At 52.1% G+C, this 26,924-nt stretch overlaps 1 protein-coding gene across 2 annotated transcripts in view; it reads right to left on the bottom strand.

Moving 5' to 3' along the window:
• The window catches only part of PSD (pleckstrin and Sec7 domain containing), a 90,727-nt gene extending 64,147 nt beyond the window's left edge, over positions 1–26,580 (bottom strand). For both annotated transcript variants that reach the window (XM_042850189.2, XM_005285534.5), the window contains exons 1-5: positions 26,441–26,580; positions 14,189–15,269; positions 13,966–14,068; positions 12,720–13,212; positions 5,558–6,001 (exon numbers count right to left, since the gene is read on the bottom strand). In XM_042850189.2, the coding sequence (XP_042706123.2) occupies positions 5,558–6,001; positions 12,720–13,212; positions 13,966–14,068; positions 14,189–15,157 (2,009 nt within the window). In that variant the 5' untranslated portion in view covers positions 15,158–15,269; positions 26,441–26,580. The remainder of the gene's footprint in view (positions 1–5,557; positions 6,002–12,719; positions 13,213–13,965; positions 14,069–14,188; positions 15,270–26,440) is intronic.
• Between the last annotated feature and the right edge of the window lie 344 nt (positions 26,581–26,924).

Genomic DNA, 26,924 nt, shown 5'->3' with positions numbered 1-26,924 from the left:
TAAGGACTATTTAGAAAAGCTGGACATGCACAAGTCCATGGGTCCAGATCTAGTGCATCCAAGTATGCTGAGGGAATTGGCTGATGTGATTGCAGAGCGATTGGCCATTATCTTTGAAAACTCATGGCGATCGGGGGAGGTCCCGGACAATTGGAAAAAGGCAAATATAGTGCCCATCTTTTAAAAAGGGAAGAAGGAGAACCAGGGGAACTACAGACCGGTCAGCCTCACCTCAGTCCCTGGAAAAATTATGGAGCAGGTCCTCAAGGAAACCATTTTGAAGCACTTGGAGGAAAGGAAGGTGATCAGGAACAGTCAACATGGATTCACCAAGGGCAAGTCATGCCTGACCAACCTGATTGCCTTCTATGATGAGATAACTGGCTCTGTGGGAAAAGTGGTGGACATGATATATCTTGACTTTAGCAAAGCTTTTGATACGGTCTCCCACAGTATTCTTGCCAGCAAGTTAAAAAAGTATGGATTGGATGAACGGACTACAAGGTGGATAGAAAGCTGGCTAGATTGTCGGGCTCAACGGGTAGTGATCAACGGCTCGATGTCTAGAGGTATCAAGAGGAGTATCTCAGGGGTCGGTCCTGGGGCCAGTTTTGTTCAACATCTTTATTAATGGTCTGGATGATGGGATGGATTGCACCCTCAGCAAGTTCACAGATGATACTAAGCTGGGGGAAGAGGTAGATAACCTGGAGGGTAGGAATAGGGTCCAGAGTGACCTAGACAAATTGGAGGATTGGGCCAAAAGATATCTGATGAGGTTCACCAAGGACAAGTGCAGAGTCCTGCACTGAGGGCAGAAGAATCCCATGCACTGCTACAGGCTGGGGACCAACTGGCTAAGCAGCAATTCTGCAGAAAAGGACCTGGGGATTACAGTGGATGAGAAGCTGGATATGAGTCAGCAGTGTGCCCTCGTTGCCAAGAAGGCTAACGGCATACTAGGCTGCATTAGTAGGAGCATTGCCAGCAGATCGAGGGAAGTGTTTATTCCCTTCTATTCGGCACCGGTGAGGCCACCACTGGAGTATTGTGTCCAGTTTTGGGCCACCCACTACAGAAAGGATGTGGACAAATTGGAGAGAGTCCAGCGGAGGGCAACAAAAATGATCAGGGGGCTGGGGCACATGACTTATGAGGAGAGGCTGAGGGAACTGGGCTTGTTTAGTCTGCAGAAGAGAAGAGTGAGGGGGGATTTGATAGCAGCCTTCAACTACCTGAAGGGGGGTTCCAAAGAGGATGGAGCTCGGCTGTTCTCAGTGATGGCAGATGACAGAACAAGGAGCAATGGTCTCAAGTTGCAGTGGAAGAGGTCTAGGTTGGATATTAGGAAACACTGTGTCACTTAGAGGTTGGTGAAGCACTGGAATGGGTTACCTAGGGAGGTGGTGGAATCTCCATCCTTAGAGGTTTTTAAGGCCCAGCTTGAGAAAGCCCTGGCTGGGATGATTTAGTTGGGAATTGGTCCTGCTTTGAGCAGGGGGTTGGACTAGATGACCTCCTGAGGTCTCTTCCAACCCTAATCTTCTATGATGTGCTCTGGAAGGGGTGTGTGATTGAGCAGCAAAGTGCTGACAGCATCTGCACAAGAGCCCCACAGTGGAGATAGCGATGGAGCTGTCAAGAGATAGGAAGCAATTGGGAAACTGAGGCCGCAGACACTTGGGATGTAAGACCCTGTGACACCCAAAGAATGTGGGTGTCGCACAACTATGGAGTCAGTGCAACTAGTGCAACTGTGTTCAGAACCTCTTAAGGGCTTGCTGACGGTAACATGGCTGGAGAGGTTTGCATGGGTGGGGGACACAGAGAATAATATCAGAGCAGACTCCCTCTGCCCAACTACTTACCAGTCCCTTTGAAAAATATCTGCCAGGCCACTTCTACCTGCCAGATTCCTACCCCCAGCCTTCCTTGCCTGTATCCCCTCTCCTCTCGCCCCTTCCTGCTGGGTTGGATCATGGCTGTAACGGCCCTGGGCTGCAAGATAACTGGGTACGACCCACCCATTGTCAAATTAAACTCACCCCTTAAATCTGGGCTGATTATGGACTAGAGATTGCTCTCGACCCCAGCTGCTCTGTGCTGCTCCGAAGGTGGATAGCAGCTGGGTAGCTGCTTATCTGATGTAGTGTCTGCGTAGCTGCTCCTGGCCCTGGGGAAAGGGTGAGGGCCAGGTTACCCTTGTGCTCCAGCTGCTCCTTGGGCTGCTTTACCTTACACCAAGGACCAGAATCCAGGGATTCCAAGGATGGTGTAGTCGTCCCCTCCCCTGGAGCCGGGCACAGCACACAATCTGTGCTTTATGGTTTTCCATAGACATCTGAGCCTTGTTTACAATGAGGAGCATGGGACAGACAGACATGGTCCGGTTACCAGCAGGCACCACTGACCATCACTTCCCCTGGCAGAAAGTACGGCAGGCCCCTCACTCAGCATGATCTAGCTGGAATACAGTGAAAGGTCAGCAGGCAGCACTTCTGCCTCTTCCTAGCTGTGTCCCTGCAGCACAGGCCTCAATCCTTGCATGGGGCTGCTTAGTATTTTGCCGAGTGACTGTCCCAGGCCCCTCCATACAGCTTGAGATCCCTACATTGAGCCTCTCGTTTCTTACTCTCCTTGGAGCCAGTGCCCTTTAAGTCCAGAAGCAGGATACGATGAAGAGAAGCAGATCCATTCCCACTCTTGGTTACACCCAGGGCTGGCTTCAGTGTTTTTGCTGTCCCAGGCGGCGGGAAAAAAAAAAAAAAAGCCGTGATCGGCGGCACTTCGGCAGCAGCTCTACTACCGCCGCTTCATTTTTTGGCGGCAGGTCTGAGGGACTTGCCGCCGAATTGCCGCCGAAGAGCCGGACGTGCCGCCCCTTTCCGTTGGCCGCCCCAAGCACCTGCTTGCTGCGCTGGTGCCTGGAGCCGGCCCAAGTTACACCCCCTGGAATCCCTCCTGAATACAACAGGCTGTGTAGAGGTCAGTGGGAACAGGGTTTGGCTCAATGTCACTAGAAAAATGAAACTTCACCCATGTGGGGTTGGTGTCAAAGCTGGCAACAGAGCCAAGGGGCACTAGCTCCAGAGCGAGATGCCCTCGCATAAGGCATTGCTACAACACTGAGGGTCCCCGAGGAGACAGGGTCTCTGGGTGAGGAGACTGAAGTAAGAGCTCTGGGGCTGCTGAGAAAAATCGAGAGTCGTGTAGCTGAGACCTGGTCTACACTAGGAAATGAAGTCGGTAGAACCACGTTGCACAGGGTAGGGTGACCAGATGTCCCAATTTTATAGGGACAGTCCTGATTTTTGGGTCTTTTTCTTATATAGGCTCCTATTACCCCCCCCCTCCCCGTCCCGATTTTTCACTCTTGCTGTCTGGTCACCCTAGCACAGGGGTTTGAAAAATCCACCCCCCTGAGCGACGCAGTTAAGCCAACCTGAGCCCCGGTGCAGACGGCGCTAGGAGAACTTCTCCTGTCGGTGTAGGTAGTGTCTGCACTGAAGCACTCCAGTGGCAGCTGCACCGCAGCAGCATTTTAAGTATAGACAAGCCTTGGGAGACAAAACTCCAGGGGAAAGGCCAGACAGACCAAGAGCCCCGGATTGCCCAGGAATACTGGGAGAAACTGCATGGAGATGATAAGGCAGGAAGCAGATGGGTGGGAGGGAGGAATCCCAGAGGGATGCAGAGAAACTCTATTGGCCCTGGAAGTCCTCATGCGGGAGAAACGGGTCAGGCAGCACGAGCTGCAGAACCAAACACAAATGGTCTCCACACCTCTCTGGGTGAACAGCTTCCTGCGGAGGGCTCTCGAGCGGCCCTGGCAGACACAGGTAGAGCGCTAAGAGCTCTCCAGAAGTTTGCCCTTCCAGCAGAGCACTGACAGGCCAAAGGAATGCCGTGCTGGAGAGCAGCTGAGAGTCAGTGTCTCTCCACACAGCCCTACAGCAGACTCTATTGCTGCACAATATGCTGAGGTGGATCTTTGCAAAAGGCAATCCATTTCTGCCTCACACCTCCCCCTGTGCATCCCAGAGTGCACCGTCTGTACGCTGGAAGCAGGCAGTGCAGAGCAAACCACAGAAATTGATTCAGCATCTGGCGGCATTGCCCCCTTGGTAGCCATTAGGAAAACAAACAGCACTTACTTAGACAAACTAGCCTCAACAAGAGAGAAGTGGTAGAAGATTGGTGTGGCTTTAGCATAGACTTGGGAGCCAGGAACTCCCAGCTCTGACACCAACTCACCACGCGATCTTGGGGGTAAATGTCATCTCTTCTCTGTGCCTAGTTCCCCAGCTGTGAAGAGGATAACACTGACACTGGGTGCTGTGTTAGTCAACATGTGTATGGTGCTTTAATGATATGCTCTGACACAGTGTTAAAGGGGAAAACAAGGAGTTATGACTCCAGTAACTGCCCTCTCATCGCCTGCCATCATGAGTTGAAATGAAAACACTACCAGCAATTTAGCTCCCCCATCTCCTAAAAGATGGGCTCCAGGGGAGAACCCCTGGGCAACCAGGACCAACTCCTGGTCAAGAACAGCCCATAAACAGACATCGCCTTTCCTCCCAGACGGGCTGGGGATCATGTCACTGACTGCAGTCACCATTACGTAGTGCCCACTGCCCAACAGCACCACTCATGGGGTTCTTCCCTGAGCCCCAGAGGGAGCGCGTGGGAAACCAGGGAGTGTGGATTCCTTCATCCATAATAGCTCTGGATAACTTCCTCCCCACCCCATTTCCTGCTGGCCCAGCTCTGCCCTGACCCTTTTGTGACACATGCTCGTGAAAGCTGGGAATGGGTTATGCTAAGAGGCTACTTGGGGATGCAGGGAGGTTTGGTGGCCAAGAGTGGGGGTCAGGTCCAGGAAGCTGCTGACACAGGATTGTGAGATTCTGGCTGCTGAGCGGACCGGCCATTGCTTGTCAGTGGGGAAGGGTGTGGTGGTAGTAGGAGGTCTCTGTAGCTGGGATGGGGGCTCTTGCTCTGAGTCTTATCACAGGCTTTGGATAGGCCTCTCTGTCATGATACCTGCAGGACCATTCTATGATAGCTATTATTGTGGCCAAAGGGATGAAGGTCCCAGCAGACCCAGGCCTCCTGCTTCCCAGCTCAAGTAGCCTTGGTTCCCTGTGTAACTCAGCATCAGGGACACCTCATGATGCTGAAGTGGGGGGGAGGAGACCACAAGCACCCCCAGCCAGAACACAAACAACTGCAGTGACATCACAAAGGCCTCTCGTGGCCAGCCAGCTAACGGTACAGGGCCTGTGCTAGCCCACCACGAACTGTGTTCATCCGGGGAACTTAGAGGGAGACAACTTGCTTTTACTAGAGTTGTTTTACCCCATGAATCCCTCTGCCTGAGCCCCTGGATGTTCTCTCTGAGCGTGAGTTCGGCATTCTGAATGGCCCCCCTTCCCAGATGCTCTGGCCTGGATTCAAGCCGATTGACTAACCCAGGCAGGCTGCATGCCTCTTTCGGGTGGGTACACACATCCAGCCTTCAACGACTCTGATGGAGGTAGCTTGGGTCACTCACCTTACGATGGAGGTCAGGGGCAGTCCAAAGCTGTCCTCCGAGCGGCAGGGGCTGTGAAAGCCATTCTTCCCCCTTCTCCCCTGCTCCTCTTCCCTCTCGGTCCAGGGGGCATCAGTGGCAGAGCTGGTTCCAGAATCTGGCTCCAGGTGGGCCAGAGGGGCAAAATTCTGCTCAATTAGCTTGGCGCTGTCTCGGATCTGGTCCTGTATTTCCGGGGTGAGGATTGGGAGGTCAAAGGTGAAATAGGTACCACAGGTACGGGCTGGGGAGGAGAGAACATCAATTGAATCTAGGCTGGTGTAGGACGTCCCCTTGGCTCGATGGGACTCCATGATGCTCTCGAAATGCTTGCTGAAAGAGTCCATCCCATCCTTGGAGAGGCTGTGTCCCAGGAGGAAGGGCACTGGTGACTTGAGCAGGCCCTGTTCATCTCTGTCCATGATCCTGGGGGGCGGGGGGGAGAGAGAAGGAACAGCTGGTTAGTGAGGAGCATAGAACGGCGCACTCCTTGCCCTCTGCTAGCCCATCGGTTCTAAATTCATCTGCTACTGAGACCAATAACTGGGAAGGATAGCGTCTCCTCGGAACCAATACAGGACCATAACCCACTGGGGAGTCAGGTTATGGGGAAAAAGCCTGGCCAGTCAGATAGGACATTGCACACACTGCCTCACGTTGGAATCTGAACCGCTCTGCACTTAAGTGCTCTGGATGCACATGCCAATGAATACAGCACAGACTTTGTTCCCCTCCAGGGGCTCATCCACAAAGACCAATGACTCCGCTACTGCAACCAGACTTTGTCTGTTGGCTCAGGCAGTAAAGGCTCATTCTTTTAGATACAGAGGTCCTGGGTTCAGATCCCATTGAGGACCCAGCCCTATGCCCCATGATCAGATCTGTAATGGGATACAAAGCCTTTCTCCCCTAGGTCACCGGTTTGAACCCAGTCCAGATCAGAAGTGATCAAAAGTCATTACGATCTGACAGTGTGGGCTGTTAAATGAGGTAGACTACAGCCAGCCAATCAAATTGAGCATGAAGCAGTAAGCAGCTTTCCAGCAAAATGAAAACAAATCCACTTCATTCATAAAAGTACAAACAAACAGAATCCCAAAACCCCTCTCAGCTGATATACCGCCATCAGTTTAATAAAGTAAAGGGAAATTACTTTAGGCCATGCCCGTTTCCAATTGGCTAGAGCACTGGAAAATTTATCCAATCAGAAAGCATTCTATCCCACTGCTAGGTTACTGGACCCTATGAACACATCTTCATTCAGAGGACTTGGAAAACTCATTGTCTAAACACCTGCTGTCTCAGTGATTGAATGTCATTAATTCATTAACCTGCTCAAAACACAACTCTGGTAATCTCACTAGGCCAACCTCTCCATGACTTCAGGGGGGGTTGCCTAAGCAAGCAGTAGGTAAAGAGTGGAGAAACCCAACCTTATATACGATATTCTCCACTTCTGTTGTGCAGTGTTACTTGGGTGCTCAAACGTCCACCATGTTCCACCCCATAGGTGGCTGCATTTCAGCGGTGGGTAAAATGACTGCTCTACATGGTAAAAATCAGTCTATTATATTTTATGGAGGCCTTTGTTTCCCCCAAGAAGAAAGATGCCATAGAAATGTAAATTCCCTATCATTATAATTCAGGAAGTGTACTATTAAATCAACTTAACAATGCCTGGATCATTTGTCATTTGAGTCCATCTGGAGTCCCATGTGCTGTACCAGAGGCCAAGGATTATTGCTGTGAATGGGATGCAGCATAGGGCAGCAGCAATGGCACCAGGACAGAAGAATATCCATTAAGGGAGCTGGGCAGATTCTCACTGGAAAAGCAGAGGTCAGGGAGGTGACCTAGGCCAGGTTATGAAATAACAGATGGGCCGGACGGGGATGGTTCCCACACCCTGTTGGGGATCAGAGCAGAGGGGCACCATCTTAGCAAGAGGGAACTGCAGGCCAGGGGTAACAGACATGGGGGAGAAGACGGGAGCAGAGCACAGATTGTAATCGGGCTCCTGCGCAGAAGCACGGACAAGAAACAAATCATTTCCAGATGCCAGTCACATGCACTTGGGCAAGAGACACAGAGAATCCTTTCCAGAAGGGGAAGGGATCGTGGGAGAGGGGAAGGAGGTAAAGGACAGTAGGGGCGGCACTGCTTCTGGAGGGTCTTCTCTGTGCTCCTGCCTCGTTAGTGGTCCATACTGACAGATACAGGCCCACTGAACCAGCAGGATGCAAACTCTCATTGCTGTTATTGTCCCAACCATACCCACTTCAAGGTGTAATTACACGAGGGGAGAGAGCTGCGGCTTCAGCATCCCCAGCACTGTCAGCAGCATCCAGCTGCTGTATGTCAGCATGCCCTTTCCTGGGTCAGCACACGATCTCCAGCTGGAGTCGACCACAGACACAGAGGCAGCACACAATCCCACGACCGCCTCCTGCTTTGTATGCAGCTCCTCTGCTAAGACAGTCAAGAGCCTACTTCATCTTTTATTGCAGCTCTTCTCTACACCACTGTCAATGGATTTTTTTCCAGAAGGCCCCCCGCCCCCTCCATCCTGCCAGAGACAGTGCTGGTTAATTCTGTCATTTAGCACCTACATGAACTGATCTGTGGCCCCAGGCTAATTAGGAGCATATTTATTGCCACAAAAATCAGGCCCCTGGCTCATTGCTGCTACTCTGCTGTAGTTTGAAGTTACTAGCAATTGTTTTTTGTAAGCAATTCTCACCAACTTGCTGTCCTCTTCCTTTAGCAGATACTTAATAAAAATACACAGGAATGAACTCATTGGACTATTCACTCCCCTTCATTATGGGCCAGAGAAATCAACAGGGTCACTTGTAAAATAAGGTGTAAGGTATCCAGAATCTGGCCCCGATCATCGCATGTACAGATTTTAATGGAAGTTAGGCACCTAGATATCCTTTAGGATCTGGGCGCCTGTGATTCCGTTTCCCATCACTGGGGCTCTGATTCAGCAAAGCGTTTAAGCAAATGCTTAAGTCCCCTTGGAGCCAGTGTAATCATGTGTTTCTAATTAAGCACAGGCTTAAGTGTTTTGCGGAGTCATCGCTTGCACCTGTTTTTAATTCATAGGACTTTGCCTCTCACCCCATAGTTATTTACTGTCCTTAAAGCAGGGCTCTACTCCCCGGAGTGGCTCTCTGAACATGGCATTATGGGGCTCCCTGAGTATTGGGTCCTAGGGCAGGTCTTCGCTACAGGGGGGGGGGGGGGGTCGATTTAAGATACGCAAATTCAGCTACGCGAATAGCATAGCTGAATTCGACCTATCGGAGCCAACTTACCCCGCTGTGAGGACGGCGGCAAAATCGACCTCCACGGCTCCCCGTCGACGGCGCTTACTCCCACCTCCGCTGGTGGAGTAAGAGCGTTGATTCGGGGATCGATTGTCGCGTCCCGACGAGACGCGATAATTTGATCCCCGAGAAATCGATTTCTACCCACTGATTCAGGCGGGTAGTGTAGACCTAGCCTCAGTCATTTCCAGAGCAAACCTGCTCCATGTGCAAGTAAAAGATGGTTTCCTCACTGACTGCCAGTCCTGCAAACTCACCTGGGATCTGAGTTTAGCTGGGTCTCCCCTTCACATACCATCAATAATGCTGATGGTTCTGCAGGCCAGATTCTGCCCTTGGTGACACGTGTGCAACCCCACGTGAGGTTTGCACAGGTGCAACTGATTGGAATGTAGCAAACAATTCTGAGGCAGAGCAGAGTAGAATCCAGCTCCCTCTTAACTGCGAGCATGCCTGCATTGCAGGCAAAGATGTGATGGCAGCATGGAAGGGTTAGCTTTGATTTAGCTAGCTCGAATAACAATAGCAGTGAAATCATGGTAGCTCAGGCAGCAGCATGGCTAGCTACTCCAGGTCCCTCTTTGTCGGCAGGTCTGCATCTACACTGGGGGTTTTGTGTACATAGTGATGTTGCTACGGGGGGGGGGGGGGGGTTCCACACCCCTGACTGACATAGCTATCCCGGTATAAGCTTTCAGCATAGACCAAGCCTCAGGTTCGTGATTACAGTCAGCAGAGCTGAAGATCCCCTGGAAGTAAGAAGGTGCCCTTTCTCCACTCACTTTTCCTCTCTGGTTAGCTTGTGTTTTCCTTTCCCCTTTGCTGACCAGCTTGCTGGTAGCCATGTGCTCCTGGCTCTGGCATTTGTCGCCCCCTAAGGAAAGTCCCCTCTATTGTGACAATCAGTGTAACCACACAGTGCTCGCTGATGCTTGGGGGAGCAGCCACCCTAACTCTCCCTTGCAGAACTACTCCAAATGCTTAAGGCCAAATTTCTCAAGACTCCAAGAGATGCAGGTAGGTTTCTAGTAGGGTTTCTAAGAGAACCCAGGCACCTAATGCTCATTGCTTCCAATGGTAAGGGTGAGGCGTTTTGAAAACCCCACTAGCTGCCCACCTGCATCTTTAGATGCCTAAAAGACCTTTACAAATCCAGCCCTTATTAACTTCCACAGTGGCAGCTTCCAAAACATGCTGATCTACAAAGCAGGCCCAGAGGGATCTCAGATTGCTCCTCTCAGTCACAGCCTGGTGGGCCACTCACCTGCTTGAAGGGGCAAATTAACTCCACTGCGGCATGCTCTGCTCAGCGTTTGTACCTGTCTGACTATGGGGGTTATTTATTACTGCTCTGGTTATCCCAGTACAACCCATCAGGGGGGTGCTCTCATTCCAATATAAATGTGCCTTATACTGGTAGAGCTAATCCTCTCCCCCCATGGGAATAGAGGGGTTGTAGTGCATTAACTACTCCAGTATAGTTAAAGCAGTACAACTTCTGTGTGTAGACAAGGCCTCACTGCACTAGCAGATTTGGCAACTTGAGCCTCTTAACAGACAAGGTCTTGGTCCCCTCTCTGATCGGGAGGCCCGTCACACAACCCTACAGTACTGGTACGTTACTGGAGGGCCATGGAAGAATAAGGCAGTCAGCGCGGTACAGTGATATCCACAAGGTAGGAGTGATAGATTGAGTGATCCATGCAAGGGAAAATGCAGCTGGGTGGTATGATTCCACACTGGCCCAACGGGGGAGCTGTTTGTTCTGGCTCCCATCACATTAGAAGAGCCATTCAACAGTAGGGAAAAGAGTGGGGTTGGGGCTGGAAAGAAGAGGGAGCAGCTGTGGTGTGTTTTCACCGTGTGATGACTAACCCGTGAGCTGCCCACTGTGAAGACACAGTGAGACGAGGTAGTGTAGTTTCACCACAAGGTAGACTAGATGAGCTCGTCCCTGGCATGGGTGTAGTGCTCTCCTCATCTTGTCACCTTGCAACAAACACAAGTGCCTAGGATTTTCCTGCAAGAGAACTACCCCCTAGCTGCACCACAGCCTCCCTCGGCCAGGTGTTCAGCACAGCAAGGCTGCCATCCTCTGCCGGTGGCTGCTCAGTGCATGCAGAATGGCTGTCCTCCCTTACTGTGACCAGAAAGATGATTCCTTGATAAGGGGAGTAGACAGTCTGCTCCTTCCTGAGATCCACCTGTGACAACGCTGTCTCACCGGAGACACAGAAAGGGCAAGCCCAGAAGTCCCCCAGAATACCTTGACGGTGCAGCCTACAGTTTGCTGCAGGACAGGTCTCCAAGTCCTCAGTCTTTGTCTGAACTGGAGTCGCAGACCCCAGAGCCACTCGCATCTGATCACATGGGGCTCATGGAGAGCCATCGCATGTACAGCTCCTGATGAGACACAGTGGGCCACAACTGGCTGGCTAACTCCACTGGCCTCCTGGCTCCAGCCAGGATCCTCACCCAATGTGCAGTGACCAGCTAGACTCATGTGGAAGCCTCATTTTGGTAAGCCCCACTTTGGCCCGGTGGGACAGGAGGGAGAGGAGAGAATCATCTCACACATCACACTCAGACGGACACAGCCCTTATGTTTATAAGCACAGCCGCAGCGGTGGACAGCTGCTGGCTGTGCCTGGGGCCCATTCCCCAGCTGGGGAAGCGGGAAGTCAGTCCTGCACGTGCAAAGCCATCTAGTGTTGGGTGTGTCGAACTGGCTGGGTGATGTCCCAGTCACCTGCCCTTACAGGATGGAGAGATTAAACTAGCCACAAGATAGAGAATAGTCCCTGTAAGAACCAAGAGGTGGACTGGATCTAGGGCCTGATGCAAAGGCCATTCAGGTCAATGGGAAGCATCCCACTGACTTCAATGGCCTTTGGATCAGGCCCCAAGCCCTAGCCACTTCATGATTCGTCTCTCCATGCTCCCCTGGTGTGGCATTCATCCCAGCGCACCTGTCCCTTCCCTCATTCTACCATTACCCTACTCACGCTATTCTCCATGCCTCGCTCTCACCCCATGCTGTCCCTTCAGAAAGCATTTTGTGTTAATAAGTAATACGTGCAGGCAAAAAATTATACCTGGCTTGCTCTTTGTACTGAGAACTCTCTCCATCCCAAAAAACTTTGCAATCTCATGCCCTAGCTATGCATAGAAAATTGCTCATCTAGTACTGAAATGCAGACCCCTCTGGGGTGGAGCATGGCAACTGCTGGACAACGCACAGCAACACTACGCGACAGTTTAGGACAGGCAGTGAAGGACACTAACGCCCAGCTGAAAAAGCTCGGCGGGAATTTAGGGAGGCAGAACGTAGTTATCCTGGTTGGAATTTGACCCTTACTTGCTAGAAGGGCTTTAGGGTCTCTGATCACCCCAAGTGACCTTAGTTCTATGTCTCCAGCAGCTCCCACAGCACAGCACTTCCTGCTGACTCACCAGCACCATTGGTTTTCTTTAGCAGTTTCCCATCTGAGTGCATCACTCAATAATTCCCCTGTCCCGTTCATTCCCTCTGAAGCACCTGGCATTGGCCACTATTGGAAGACAGGACGCTGGGCTAGACAGACCATTGGTCTGACCCAATATGGCTGTTCTTATGAGTGCTGGCCAGTCCAATCCTCCTTAGCTTGTGGTACTGGACAGGACCCCAACCCAATGTGAGGATGCTCTACACAAATACACTGAATTGTACAGGTCACGTGTGTCTGGTTTGGGTGCTTGTCCGCAGTGTACTTGATAGAGAACAGAGCAGCCCACCACAACGCATCAGCTCACTCCCCCTCAGCAAACCTCACCTGCCCCTGTTCTCCTGCCTCGTTGCCTCAAACACCTCGTCATCCTCGTCCATCTCTTCGCCCTGCATCCCGTTCCTCAGACACTTCCCGTCCTGCTCTCCCCTGCGCTGGGGAAAGGGGTCCTCTGGCACGCTGTTCCTTCTCCCCAAGGTTCCTGTGACACTCGGATTGCTCTCGCTGTCCTTCTGGCTCTCGATGGCCGAATCCCCTTCGTCCTTCTCAGCCAGGATATCATCAATATTGGTCTCGCGATAGCATCGCAGCGGCACCGAGTCCAGATCCGTCTCCGAATACTTCACCGTCCTCCTTATGATGCCAGTTTCACAGGATCCTGGCTTCTTACTGCCTGCAGGAGCCATCTCTATTTCCACCTCGACGTGACACAAGCTGCGCTCCGCCATTGGTTTCTCTGATTCTGGCGGCAGCTGGTGGCTGGGCTTTTGCAGGGGCTTTGCCAGTGACGGAGACTCAAGAGGTGTCTGGGGGGAGGTGCCTGGAACAGAGAGATCCCAGAGTGTTTACATACGAGCAGCTGTAACCTCGTTCTAAGAACAACCCAGCCTACACTTCAAATGAGGGAGCTGCACCTGAGAAATGCAGAGAGACCCATTCTGCAGCTGCAACGTAGGAACACCTCCAGTGTAGTTAGTTCAGCCTGGAGCAGCAGCATAACTGGGCCCAGAGAAGGGGTGAATCCACAGGGACAAAGGTAAGAAGGAAGGTACTGGGGCAACGTCCAAAAGGAGAATCACCTCTGCCAGCGTGTCTGAGTGTTTGGGGTGGCTAGACGTACCCAGAACTGTACAGGTGGGGCCCACACCATGCTGGCCTACCCAAACTGGGTTTTTAACCCTGAGCCCTCCTCAAAACAGGAAACAAAGAGCTGCGTCCAGCAACCCAGAGTCAGCACGGATGGATTTGCTGACACCACAGTGGAGCTTAGGGGTTTGGACAAACAGACTCCGATGGCAGCAGAGCCGCTGGCCTCAGAGGGATGAGGGCCTGGCCATTTCGAGCCTGGATTTTATTAGATAGGCCCAAGCTGCAGAATTTGCATCCAGCTTTCCAAACTCCCCGTCATAAGGCTCAGGGAGGGAGGGCTTGGTTCTGGGGTGGGTTCGGCTGGACCAGGACAAAGCAAAGGCCAGCCAGAATATTCAGATCTGGATTTAGCAAGCAGATGTCAGTCGCAGTGGAAGGCGACGCTGTCCCTCATCCCCACCCCTAATCATGAGGGACCCATTACCTGTCCCCGGAGAGTCCAGTGAGCCATAGAAGAATTCCCACTTGGCCTTGGCAATGCGCTGGGCATGGGCTGAGCTCTCCCGGGAACATGCCCACGAGCCCCCCTGCAGGAATAAAAGAGCATGTTAGCTGGGAGCCTCCCAGGAGGGAAGGGACAGGGAAGCAGGTATGTGGCCTCTGAAGGCGAGGGCCCGGCTCTCCCTCAGAGACACGCTGGACAGTACCTGGTCGTGGGGCTCCATGCCCAAGGGGTTGCGCAGGAGCCCTGAGATGTGCTCGGATGGTGTCCCCAGCCCATTGGAGAGGGAGCTGAAGAGGCAGTTGGTGTTCAGAGCATGGGGCAGCCCTGCTGCCCTTCCGTTGCCAGGACTTAGAGAGGGCTGCTTGCCCACAGGAAAGCGGCTACCGGCCAGGAACGGATCTGAGGCAGAGACCTCCAGCTTCAGCTTCCGACTGAGGTGCTCCTGGAACAGGCTGTTCTGGGCGGGTTGGGGGCACGTGCCTCCAGGAGGCCCCCTCACAGAGCCACACGGGGGCGGCTGGGCTGTCAGCCGCAGGCTCTCACTTATGCCCTGCCTGGTGCCTGGGGAAGGCTGGCTTTGCATGGCGGGGCAGGAGCTCCCCTCTTTGCTGGAACCGCAGCGGACGGCCTCCCCGAACTCCAAGCTGCGGCTCAGGCCATGGGGACTTGGCCCGTTCTCCCTCCTGGGCTCACCCGATGGGAGGCCATTGAGGGTTTTCACGCTAGCCTTTTCAATGAAGCGGAACGTCACCACAGAGCTCTGCCCCTCGGGCGCCGGGGCCACCAGCGGGCTGCGGCTGCCCGGGGAGGACAGTAAGGAGCTTTGCCTGCTTCTCAGTGGGGTGCACGGTGCTGTCACCCGCCCAGAGCTTGGGCAGTTGCCATTGCCAAAGGGGCCAGCGTCTGGTGCCTTGCGGATTAAGGAGCCGGTGCTGTTATACATGCCCAGCTGACACCGCCGCGCCTCGGGAGCCAGGCTCTTGCGCAGTAACTGGATCCTGCCCGTGCTGAGATTGGGCGTGAGGCAGCGCTGCGGGCTGGAGGCAGTGGACTCCATGCTCTTGGTGGCAGGCAGCCAGGGTCTCTGATCCAGGTTGCGGGCAAACCGCGGGGGCGACACGGCGCAGTCTCCTTCAGGGCGGAAGCGCACGACTCCTCCTGCCTGGGCCATCACAAAGGAGGAATCAGGTTTGAAGCCAAAAGGGGTGGGGCAGGGAGGAGGAGCTTTTCCAACACCCGTGAGCCGAGAGCTCCACCAGAGGGTGACGCATACTTACGCGGCCCTGAAACAAAGGAAAAAGCAGCAAGTTAGGGCAAAAATACAATCAAAGACACAGAAAAGGGAGAGATACGGACCGGACCAAGGCCCAGCACTATCCTAAGTCACCAAGGCTCCTCGGCTCCCCACACAGGGATCGCGCTGGTGTAAATGAAGGCAGAATTTGGTCCAGCTGGTGTACAAAGAGAGAGAGAGAAAACAGGGCTACAGCCTCACAACTGGCCACCTAAATGGCATAATGAGGCAGGGCTTGAAGTGGCCTGAAAAAGGTGGGGGGCGGAAGAGGGAGAATCTATCATTTTCTATAAATTAAAGTAACATCACACCTGCCTGTCCCCCCCTGCCCTCATCAATTTTGGCCTCAAGTCTGTTCTGCTCTCCCAGCCCCACCTCTGCTCCTCCAGCATCTCTAGGGCTCTTCCCCCCATCACCCAGGCCTGGGGGAACCGAAGGGAAGCTGCCTATCCCCCTCCCGCAGGCTGGGTGTTGCAGAGGGAAGGAGGGAACAGCAGAAGCACCACCCGGTTATTCCCAGGAGCTGCAGCCGCCTGCTGCAGGAGCCCTGATTGGCTGCTCTCCCCAGCACCCCATCAACAACATGGTTGGAGTTGTAGGCATTTCTTTTGCCCACTGAGCATCCTCTCTGGACCAGGCACACTTTAAGCCCGGCAACTAGAGGCCTGTCTCATTCTAATGCACGACTTGCATGTGCAGAGAGCCACTGAGGTGAGCAACGACCTCATCTGCATGCACAACAGATAGGGTGACCAGATGTCCTGTTTTTATAGGGACAGTCCCGATATTTGAGGCTTTTTCTTATGTAAGCTCCTATTACCCCCCATCCCCTGTCCCGATTTTTCACACTTGCTATCTGGTCAGCCTAACAACAGAGCTTGGCAGCCCTGAAAATCTGAGGGAGAGTTAAAAAACGCAGAGAGGACATGTGCATGCATGGGTGTGTATGCATGAGGAGCCCCAAGAGGAGAATCTGGCTCTTTGTGTATAAGGCAGACAGTGTGAAAGAGAGAGAGAGAGGTGGGCATGTGGCTTGATCATCCCATTCAGTGCCAGCGTAATTGGCCCTGGGAAACTGCCCCCAAGGCCAGCAGTGGGATGCTGTCTCAGTACCCAGGGTGGACAGCACACGCCAGGGAGGTTAGTAGTTCTCTCCCAGCCCCTCCCTTCGGCGCAGGAACCACCAGGTCCAGGAACAAGACTGCCACAGGACTCTGCATCCTTTACAGGGAAGGAGTCGTGAGCCCCAGCCCTGCTCTTCCAGCATTCACCATCACCTGCTGAGCAGGAAGCCACTTAGCATTCAGTAAGGACTAAGTTACAGCTGGAAAGTCCGAGTTCTCCTCCCCTCTCCATCTCTCTCTTCCAAGGTTGGTAAGAGCAACAGGAACATCGTGACAACACAGGCAGCTTGTTTCAAGGCAATGGATGCCTGATGCTGCTGACATCTCCCCTTTCTGCTGGTCTCGACCCTGTCTATTATTGTTGTCACTTATTTCTGTTGTTGTTCCACCATGCTTCCAGCACACCCACCACTACCCCAGGAACTGACTCTACCCATTCCTAGGGCTCAACCAGGTCACAGTTCCTGAAGGCATGCAACAGGCTTGCCCTTCCCAAGGCATCTGGAGACCTAGACAACCATCCCTCCATTCAGCTAATCCCATGCACAATCGACTACTTCACCTATCACAGTCCAAACTGGGAGGAAGTCTCCTAGGAAACGAAGCAGACATAAGAAACCAGCTTGCAGACATCTCACACCTGCACACTGCACAGGACCTTTTCCTTGGCACAGTCCAGGGGCAGGCAGCACAAAACAACACAAATTGTGCTGATCAGTGCAAGAGCTGCCAATAGACAATACACAACCTCTTCAGAGATGAAACACCCATATAGCCTGTGATATCTGATACTGCAAGCCCAGTGCTAGCCCACCTCATCTCCCTGGGATACTTGGCGCATCGCAGACCGAGACAGGACAAGACAGCAGGAGGCTCTCCATTAGTCTTCTCTGCAAACTTCAAATCCACGAGAGGTCCCTCAGGTGAGACAAGTTCATTCAAGTTCATGCGTCTGACAATAGAAAGCAGAGCCAAAGCGAACAGATTTTATGGACAGACTAAAGGATTTATCAAGGAGCTCACGGATGGCTTGTTGGCAACGATCATGAAATACCCTGGACTTGTCATCCTGGGGTACTTCAGCAGACATGCTGAGAAGCCCAAAAACTCATCTCCCCATGCGACTCCCTAGGACTCTCATTGGTCATCTCTAGTTCCACCTACACAGCCAGCCACACCCTGGACTTGATCTTTGGCCTAGAGGGCAATACTGAGGCCATCACAATCCAGCCGCTGTTTTGGACAGACCATCACATTGCTAAGTCAGCTCCCAGGCAACAAAAGAGATCCAGGAACCTGAGGCCATCATGAGAACTCCTAGACTCCGCCAAATTCCAAAGCCTGCTTAAGGACAGCGGCACAGGGAGAGAAGCCATGGATCTGGTGAATCGTTGTCACTGATGAAAAGAGATGGTGGGAAATTGAGTACCAATGGCAGAACCTGAAGGCTGATACAGACAGGAGGAAATATAATACATTCCTCCAAGATACACTGAAGCTGTATTATAAGACAAGAGAACCTTCCTATCAGCTGCCACATCCCACCCCAAATCAGAACTGATTACCAAGCCCCCCGCCCTGAGCACTACCCACGCAGTTGGGCACTGTTATGATCATAGGGCCTACAAATCTACCCCAACCATAAGTTTAACTGTAAGAAGAGTTTATACAATGTCCCAATAACTTGTAACAACAAATGTTAATGGGAAAGTGCAAGAAAACCAGACAGAAAAACTGAATTAGTCTAAACCAAAAAGGCCATGTTGCTGTAATCCAAGGACAGTGGAAATTATGCTTGTTAAAAACAGACAAGGTGGAGCTGGAAATTAACCATCCAAAATTGGCATGTCAGATATTAGGCCTAATTGGTAGACAAAATAGCGAGGGGGTGGGCTATCCTATCCAGTCCTCCCTTTCTGAGTCCTTAAAAGAAAGAGATTTTTTGGGGGGTGGGGGAAGAACATTTGAAAGAACAACAAGGGAGAACAAACACTGGCTACTGGAGTGAGCTTCACCATCATGGCTGCCAACCCCACCATCTCCTGGGACCTTCTTCGTCCTAAGCTTGAGGGATGCCATGACCAGAGAGAGGGACCCATATGACAACACCACCCCTACCAGCTCCAGCTGAATGCCAACCACCACCGGGGATGAAAGGACTTTAGTTTCAGCAGCATAAGAACATAAGAATGGCCATACTGGGTCAGACCAAAGGTCCATCCAGCCCAGTATCCTGTCTACCGATAGTGACCAATGCCAGGTGTCCCAGAGGGAGTAAACCTAACAGGTAACGATCAAGCGATCTCTCTCCTGCCATCCATCTCCACCCTCTGACAAACAGAGGCTAGGGACACCATTCCTTACCCATCCTGGCTAACAGCCATTAATGGACTTAACCTCCATGAATTTATCTCATTCTCTTTTAAACCCTGTTATAGTTCTAGCTTTCACAGCCTCCTCAGGCAAGGTGTTCCACAGGTTGACTGTGCACTGTGTGAAGAAGAATTTCCTTTGTTTTAAACCTGCTACCCATTAATTTCATTTGGTAGACCCTAGTTCTTATATTATGTGAACCAAGTAAATAACTTTTCCTTATTCACTTTCTCCACACCACTCATGATTTTATATACCTCTATCATATCCCCCTGTAGTCTCCTCTTTTCCAAGCTGAAAAGTCCTAGCCTCTTTAATCTCTCCTCATATGGGACCTGTTCCAAACCCCTAATCATTTTAGTTGCCCTTCTCTGAACCTTTTCTAATGCCCATATATCTTTTTTGGGTGGCGCAGCAACAGCAGCTCCACCCATCTCAACTACCCACTTCTCTTTTCCCCAGGACAGCTATTACCATCTTTGATACCATCTAAGAGACTGTCAACCAAGGGTTTTTTTCCTTCTAAAACTCTCGCCAGCTACCGGGAAAGGGAACAAGAAATGTTAAAATTAAAGCCTGACTTAATACTTTACATTTCAAATGCTTTGCTGTTTTTTTCTTCTTTTAATAAAAGGTTTAAAAGGTGTGTGCACCATGGTCCTGAGCTCTCTGTATACCCGGGCCTTGTTTAACACGGTTTAATGTTTGACAGTGACTGGGTTACATTAATACCTTAAGCCCGTATATTCCATCTGAATTAATACAACAGCACCCGTCAATGGAAGGCCTTAACCTCCACTCCCCATTCTAGTGGGGTTTCTTCCACACTTCTTGATGTTGAATGGCCAGAACATGTGAGGAGAGTGTGTGTGTGTGTGTGGGGGGGAAGCGGTGGAGCATATGTGGGTTTGAAAGAGATTTCAAAATGGGCTGCCTTTTGGAACAGATGGTAAATTCTGGAAGTGCAGAATTCTGGACCCCTGCATGTACTAAAGTCCCAGGGCCGGCCTTTGGGGAGGATGGTCCGGGGGGCGGCACAGAGCACCCTGCCAAAGAGGGCGCCATGTGAAGGGTTTGCCTGAGTCCCACCTGACCTGCCGAGAGCCAGCTGGGCTGGTGGAGGCAGCAGGCAGGCAGGCGAGCAGCAGCGTCTGGAGAGGGCAGAGAGACCCAAGCCGCTGGGGAGAAGCTGAACAACCATCCAGGTGACTTCTCCAGAGCAGGGGTGCCCCTCCTCCCCCCTGCTCCACTGCTGTGTGCAGCCACCACTGCTCCTGTCCCCCCCTCTTCCCCTGCATTCTTCCCCTGGAGCCCCTGGCCATTCCAGACTGGGAGCGTCCTCTGCTGTGCGTGGTGCGGGGAAAGGTTGTTGTCGGGGTGTCTCCCTCACCCCACCTATGTACCCAGTCTCCGCTGAGCTGACAGGACAGGGGGAATCTGGCTGTGCTGCTGCCTCTCTTGGTGCAGAGCTGCTGGTGTCTGAACAAGCCTTCAGGCACCTGATCCTGAGTGCTTTCTTAAAGAGACAGTGCACTCATACACTCACTCAGGTGCACACACACACTGCCCTCAACACACACACACACATACACAGTGTCACACACTCCCCTCAGCACATACATGCACACACACACACTCCCTCTCTCACACACTCCCCCAAGCACCAACACACATGGCTCCAGCTGAACCTGAAAAGTTTTGGTGAGCTAGCAAGCGTGTTTATGGCTCAAGTTCATCCCTGGGGTAATCCCACTGATGTTACAGGAGGAATTATTTTGGGCCTACTGTAACTCTACACAGAGCTCAGCTATAGAACAAGCTGCCAGGGAGGGAATCACGATAATTGGTGGACCCCCATCTATCAGGATGAGATTCAGGATAATGAACCCAATTCCACCGAGATGCTGGGGGACAAACCAGATCTAACTCACTCAATTCTGTGGTCTGAAGATGCCTGGGAAGCTCACAAAACGTGTTGCCAATGTTGACTGTGAGAGCAGTCTACGGGCTTGTCTACACATGGAGTTATTCTGGAATAGCAAGCCCTCATATTCAATTGACTTTTCAAACTGCCCAGTCAAGCTGTGAACCAACATCCTTCTAGCTCAAAGGGACACTGTAATAAATAGCAACCACCTTGCTATTGAGTGTACAGATCATTACGTTGTTTACCTCCATCCTAGAAACATTTCCGTTAAGTGGATTTAGTGGCTAGAAAGGACCCATTTTATTGTGTTGGGGGATGCATGGTGATATTCACAGCCCTCTCATTGTTACTATAATCCATCTCTTCTCCAACTCTCCCAGCCTCCTCAGGCCTGCCGATTTGAATATGTTGGACATGGACCACAAGTGTCACATATTAAATAATAAAAGAAACAGGGACAATGGGAGAAAATGGCTCATTCTACAAAGAAAGCCATTTAAAAGAACCCCGTGCCTCATTAAAAGACTACTGAGATGTTACCTACAGGCCACAGGGCAACAAAAGGCATACAATGCACACCAGAAAGACAAAGAAAGAAACCAGCATTCAGGAATGCTACCTACAGACACTATCTGACACAGTATACTGTGATGGAAGACAGGAAAACAACCATCTTCCTGGGATATTACCTTCAGGACACAACAACTGGCCAATACACATTGGGAAGACAGAGAATCCACCAACCTATGAACTTCTAGTCAGGCTATGGAGAACAAGCAGGTGTCTTTTATAAAGGGCTTTTAAGAAGACTTGTTTAGATTCCACAACAATAAGCTTAGAAAAATCTAAGATCACTAGAAGATGCCAGATGGAAGCTTCCCCTTCTTTGTACAATGCAGTTGCTTTCTTGACAGAGAACTGGTTGATTCTACACCCAGTTCATTACTACCCCACAACCACAAGGGTTTGTAATCTAAAATTGGCCTTTGGATATTACTCACTGGCTGGGGGCAGCAGGCACTCATGGACAGAGATTTCTGACAGGAGGGATAGCCACACAACAGGCAGGACAGTGTTTTCAGAAATTCAGAAGGGATCCCAGGGACCCACAGGTGGTGTGCACCCCACACAGTCTCGCACCAAGGAGGTACAGGATGCCCAGCTAACACTGAGCCTACGAGGCGCACCAGGACAGGGAAATGACTCTGAACCAGGCGGGGGGTTGCAAAGAGAGCACAGTTAGACGTTCACTGAGTGCTCACATTGGAAGGCATATTAAGGATCCTAATGAAGGTCCCAAATGCCCCAAATCCTTGATGCTCTTTTCCTTTGAGCAGGGGTAGAGGATCCCTAAGTAGGCCAGCTCTGGCCTCCTATGGCCCATGGGGTAGCGCCTGCATTCCATCTTAGTTCTCGAATTCAATTCCTTCTGTACAAATTTCAAATAACTGTAGTATTCCCAAGCAGCAAGGACCCGAAACTCCACGGCCAAGGCTCCTGGATTCAAAGGCACTCCAGGCTGGCTGACTGGAATTTCTGGGGCAGCTTCCAAACAATTAAAGTCTGAAGGCTTTGACTGAATTAAAGAAGGAAGCAAATAATACTATCAGGACAGAATTCCTTGTGTGATTTCATCTGCTATTACATGCAATTCATTTTACTTGAACATAAGAACGGCCGTACCGGGTCAGACCAAAGGTCCATCTAGCCCAGTATCCTGTCTACTGACAGTGGCCAATGCCAGGTGCCCCAGAGGGAGTGGACCTAACAGGCAATGATCAAGTGATCTCTCTCCTGCCATCCATCTCCATCCTCTGACAAACAGAGGCTAGGGACACCATTCCTTTCCCATCCTGGCTAACAGCCATTAATGGAATTAACCTCCATGAATTTATCCAGTTCTCTTTTAAACGCTGTTATGGTCCTAGCCTTCACAACCTCCTCAGGTAAGGAGTTCCACAAGTTGACTGTGCGCTGCGTGAAGAAGAACGTCCTTGTATTTGTTTTAAACCTGCTGCCTATTAATTTCATTTGGTGACCCCTAGTTCTTGTATTATGGGAATAAGTAAATAACTTTTCCTTATCCACTTTCTCCACATCACTCATGATTTTATATACCTCTATCATATCCCCCCGTAGTCTCCTCTTTTCCAAGCTGAAGAGTCCTAGCCTTTTTAATCTCTCCTCATATGGGACCCTTTCCAAGCCCCTAATCATTTTAGTTGCCCTTTTCTGAACCTTTTCTAGTGCCAGTATATCTTTTTTGAGATGAGGAGACCACATCTGTACGCAGTATTCGAGATGTGGGCGTACCATCGATTTATATAAGGGCAATAATATTCTCTGTCTTATTCTCTATCCCCTTTTTAATGATCCCTAACATCCTGTTTGCTTTTTTGACCGCCTCTGTACACTGCGTGGACATCTTCAGAGAACTATCCACGATGACGCCAAGATCTTTTTCCTGACTTCTTGTAGCTAAATTAGCCCCCATCATATAGTATGTATAGTTGGGGTTCTTTTTTCCAATGTGCATTACTTTACATTTATCCACATTAAATTTCATTTGCCATTTTGTTGCCCAATCACTTAGTTTTGTGAGATCTTTTTGAAGTTTGTCACAGTCTGCTTTGGTCTTAATTATCTTGAGCAGTTTAGTATCATCTGTAAACTTTGCCACCTCACTGTTTACCCCTTTCTCCAGATCATTTATGAATAAGTTGAATAGGATTGGTCCAAGGACTGACCCTTGGGGAACACCACTAGTTACCCCTCTCCATTCTGAGAATTTACCATTAATTCCTACCCTTTGTTCCCTGTCTTTTAACCAGTTCTCAATCCATGAAAGGACCTTCCCTTTTATCCCATGACAGCTTAATTTACGTAAGAGGGACCTTGTCAAAGGCTTTCTGGAAATCTAAGTACACTATGTCCACTGGATACCCCTTGTCCACATGTTTGTTGACCCCTTCATAGAACTCTAATAGATTAGTAAGACACGAATTTTCAATGCGCTGCAGAGTTTGATACCAGCAATGCTGGGTACATCATATTGGTTGCCCTCGGGGAAGCTAGGCAGGGGGCTGATGGGGCTTTGGGTGTGTGTGGAAGGCTGCAGGAATTTTCTGCAAAGGTAAACAGCAGTGAAGTAGTTAATGTAGAGATTTAAATTTCAAAGTTACCCCCTCACTAGGATGCACAGAGCAGTTTGCCCATTGCTCTCTGAGCTATCGTTTCAGGCTCTCTGCAAACTCAAGCAGGTGCCACCACATCAGTTTACCCTGGGTTCATGTCAGGAAGGTTTTCTTTCCCCAAAAGAGGTTTTGTTTTGTTTTGAAATGAGAGATTAGCGTTCACTGCCCAGTTCTGCAGCAAACCCTGCTACTACCGAAAGGCCTGCCAACATGTTGTAGCTCTTGAGCAAGATGCCCATTGCCTCAGCTCATCCTCACCCCAACACCCACCATGACAGGAGCTTTACTGATCAGTGCTAGAGACGCATCCAAGGAGTAGGCCAATTACCCTCAAGCCACTGTGCTAGCCAAGGCATTTATTCCCAGCATCCTAGGCCCATTGCAGATCCTGTCCTATCACCCCCCAACACATGCATTGCCTTTATCTCAAGTGTTGCAATAGGTGTACGGTTTTGATCAAGTGCTCTTGGCTCCCACCAAATCTATACCCTTTACTCATGCCTTTTATGCCCAGGAAATCCATGGCAGCTGCTTCCAAGAGTCCCAGGCCTCCATTATGGCCACACCCTTTGCTCCCAGCTGCCCACTCTCCCCCATTTGATTCAGAGTCACTGATTTCAAGTGCTTTAGGCTCTAAGCACATTCAGGCTGCAACTCCTGGGCTGGGACCCTTAAGCCCCCATCACATTCTTCTGAGCACCCCAGCCTCATCACATACATCTGAGCACCCTACACTTGTGCCACCCGCAGAATTGTAATCCCAAGAGCCTCCAAATCCCATCCCTTCCAAGGGCATTGCCCTCATGTACCCCAGCCCTGTCAAGTCCAGCTCATCTTCCAGAATGGGATGCAGGAGACGGAGAGCACAGGTACCAGGTGAGAGCTTACAGAAGTGCAAGGTGGAGGTGCAGGCTGTGGGAGGTGGGGAAGAGTGCTGGGGAGTGTGATGCACAGGTGCTGTGTAGAAGATGGGGTGCCCTCATGTATAAGAGGGAATGTGGTACTTGGCTATGGGATGTAGGAGGTGGAGAGCGTGGGGTTTTAGAGGCGCCAGGCAAGGGAATATCTGAAGGCAGTAGGGGTGCAGGCGGCTGCTCGGGGGGGGGGGGGGGGGGGGAACTTGGAGTGAAGTTTTGAAGGGCGTTCCAGCCTCTGAAGGAGTTGGGGAGTGGGTGTGGCGTGGGGCTTTGAGAGACACCTGCTGAGGGTATGGCTGCAGGATGTGGGATATGCAGGCATGAGGTATGCCTGCCCCTAAAGTCTGGTTTTTTCACAAAGTTGGATGGAGGTGGACATGCTAGTTCCCATCTTGGGCAGAGCCTGTGCTGAGAACTGCTCCTACTAGATCCTTCCACTCCCCTCGGCCTGAATCCCGCTCCGCCATCCCATTCCCTGGGCTCAGCCAGACAGAGCTCTCAGTCCTCCCAATCCCTCCAGCCAGTCAGACCGGCCTCCCTCGCCCTCTGCCTGGCCTCCTCTCAGCTCACCAAGGATCAGCTCTGAGTGGAAGTGACATCCATCCGGCTCAGAAGGGAGCAAGTTCCCAGAGAATTCAGGACACAGAGACTGTAAACAAACTGCCTTCCCTACACCCCACCTCTCCCTAAGAGGCATCAGGGCAAGAGCTCCCTGGAGTCACGCGGAGAAGGAACTGGGCAACAAACATCAACAGCTCATTATTCTGCTTGACTGAAAAGAAGAAAGGGAGCCTCACTGCTCCTGCTGAATGCTGCTGGGAGAGACTGGGACTGGAGTAGCTGTGAGCTCCCCCCCAGCCAGTGTCCCTATACCATTCCCTGCAGCGCCTCCTGCTGGGAGAGACTGGAGTAGCTGGGGAGCCTCCAAAGCCAGTACTCCTACATTGTCCCTCCAGCACCTGCTGTTGCTGGCAGATGGTTGAGACAGAGAGAGCAGCCCCGAGTCAACTTCCCTATGCCCAGGGCTCCTGCAGCTGGGAGCAGCACGCATGGGTTAGCGCCCAGCTCCCTTATAGTGCCCGCAGGCAGCTCCTCTCTGCTCCCCGGATCTGGATTCAGCGGCATGCCCAGCCGATGCAGAGGCGAATGCAGACGTGCCGCACACACACACACGCGGCGCTGATGCACATCCCAGCCAGGACAGGGCAAACTTCAGCGCTCCTCCATAGCCAGGGCCAGAAGGGAACCGACCCCCGTTCCCCGAACGGTCAACGCCCAGCTCCCGCCCCGTGCGGTAACCACAGCAGCCGATCCTCCGCGGCAGGCTCACGCACAAAGCCCAGCGGCAAGAAAAAGCAATGGAGGGGGGATCCCCCCGTACCCGGGGTGCAAACTTGCAGAGCTCCAGCATCACCCCCGGCCGGCGCAAGGCGGACAAGGCTGCGCGGGGCTCGGCAGGTTGCGCGCGTCTCCTGCGCTCCCCTAATGCCGGCTAATCACCGGCTCCTCTGACAGCAGGAATCCGCTGCCTGCCCTGCCCAGCCGCTGCACCTTCCGCCGTCGCACCGCCGGGCGGATCGCAGCCCTGGGGGGGCAGGTGCGGAGAGGGCACGGCCCCCGCTTACCCGAGCCGGACTCGCTCCTGCATCCTCCTCCCAGCCCCGAGGCGGCTCCCCCCGGGCGCAGGTGGGTGTCGGGGCGTCTCGCCCTCCCCGGCCAACTCGAGCCGCGGGCGGCGATGCCCTGCTGCCGGTCCCGCGCTCTGCCTGCAGAGCGACCCCGTTCCCTGCCCCTCCAGCGCGTCTGCCTCCGCCGTCGCTCTGCGGCCCGACACCGCCGGCAGCCAATCGGGGCTCGGCTCCGGGCTCGCGGCGCCGCTCAGCGGGGATTGGCCGGGTGGGCAGGCACCGGCCCGGCAAGGCCCGGGGGGCAGGGAACAGGCGGGGGAGAGGGGTGTCCCCGTGTCGCTCGGGGAGCTGGGCTGGGGAGGGGCTCGGTGGGCAACGGGTGGGGCTGGAAAAAAGGATCCTTCTGTGCTGGTGCATGGGCAGCCGCTCCCTAGGAAACAGGGTCCCTCCGGGTGTCAGTGTCTGGCTCACACACACACTG

The sequence above is a fragment of the Chrysemys picta genome, chromosome 7 (assembly GCF_011386835.1).
Source record: "Chrysemys picta bellii isolate R12L10 chromosome 7, ASM1138683v2, whole genome shotgun sequence".
NCBI classification, from domain to species: domain Eukaryota; kingdom Metazoa; phylum Chordata; order Testudines; family Emydidae; genus Chrysemys; species Chrysemys picta.
The sequence above is the reverse complement of the archived record's forward strand: the minus strand, read 5'-3'. Positions and strand labels throughout refer to the sequence as shown.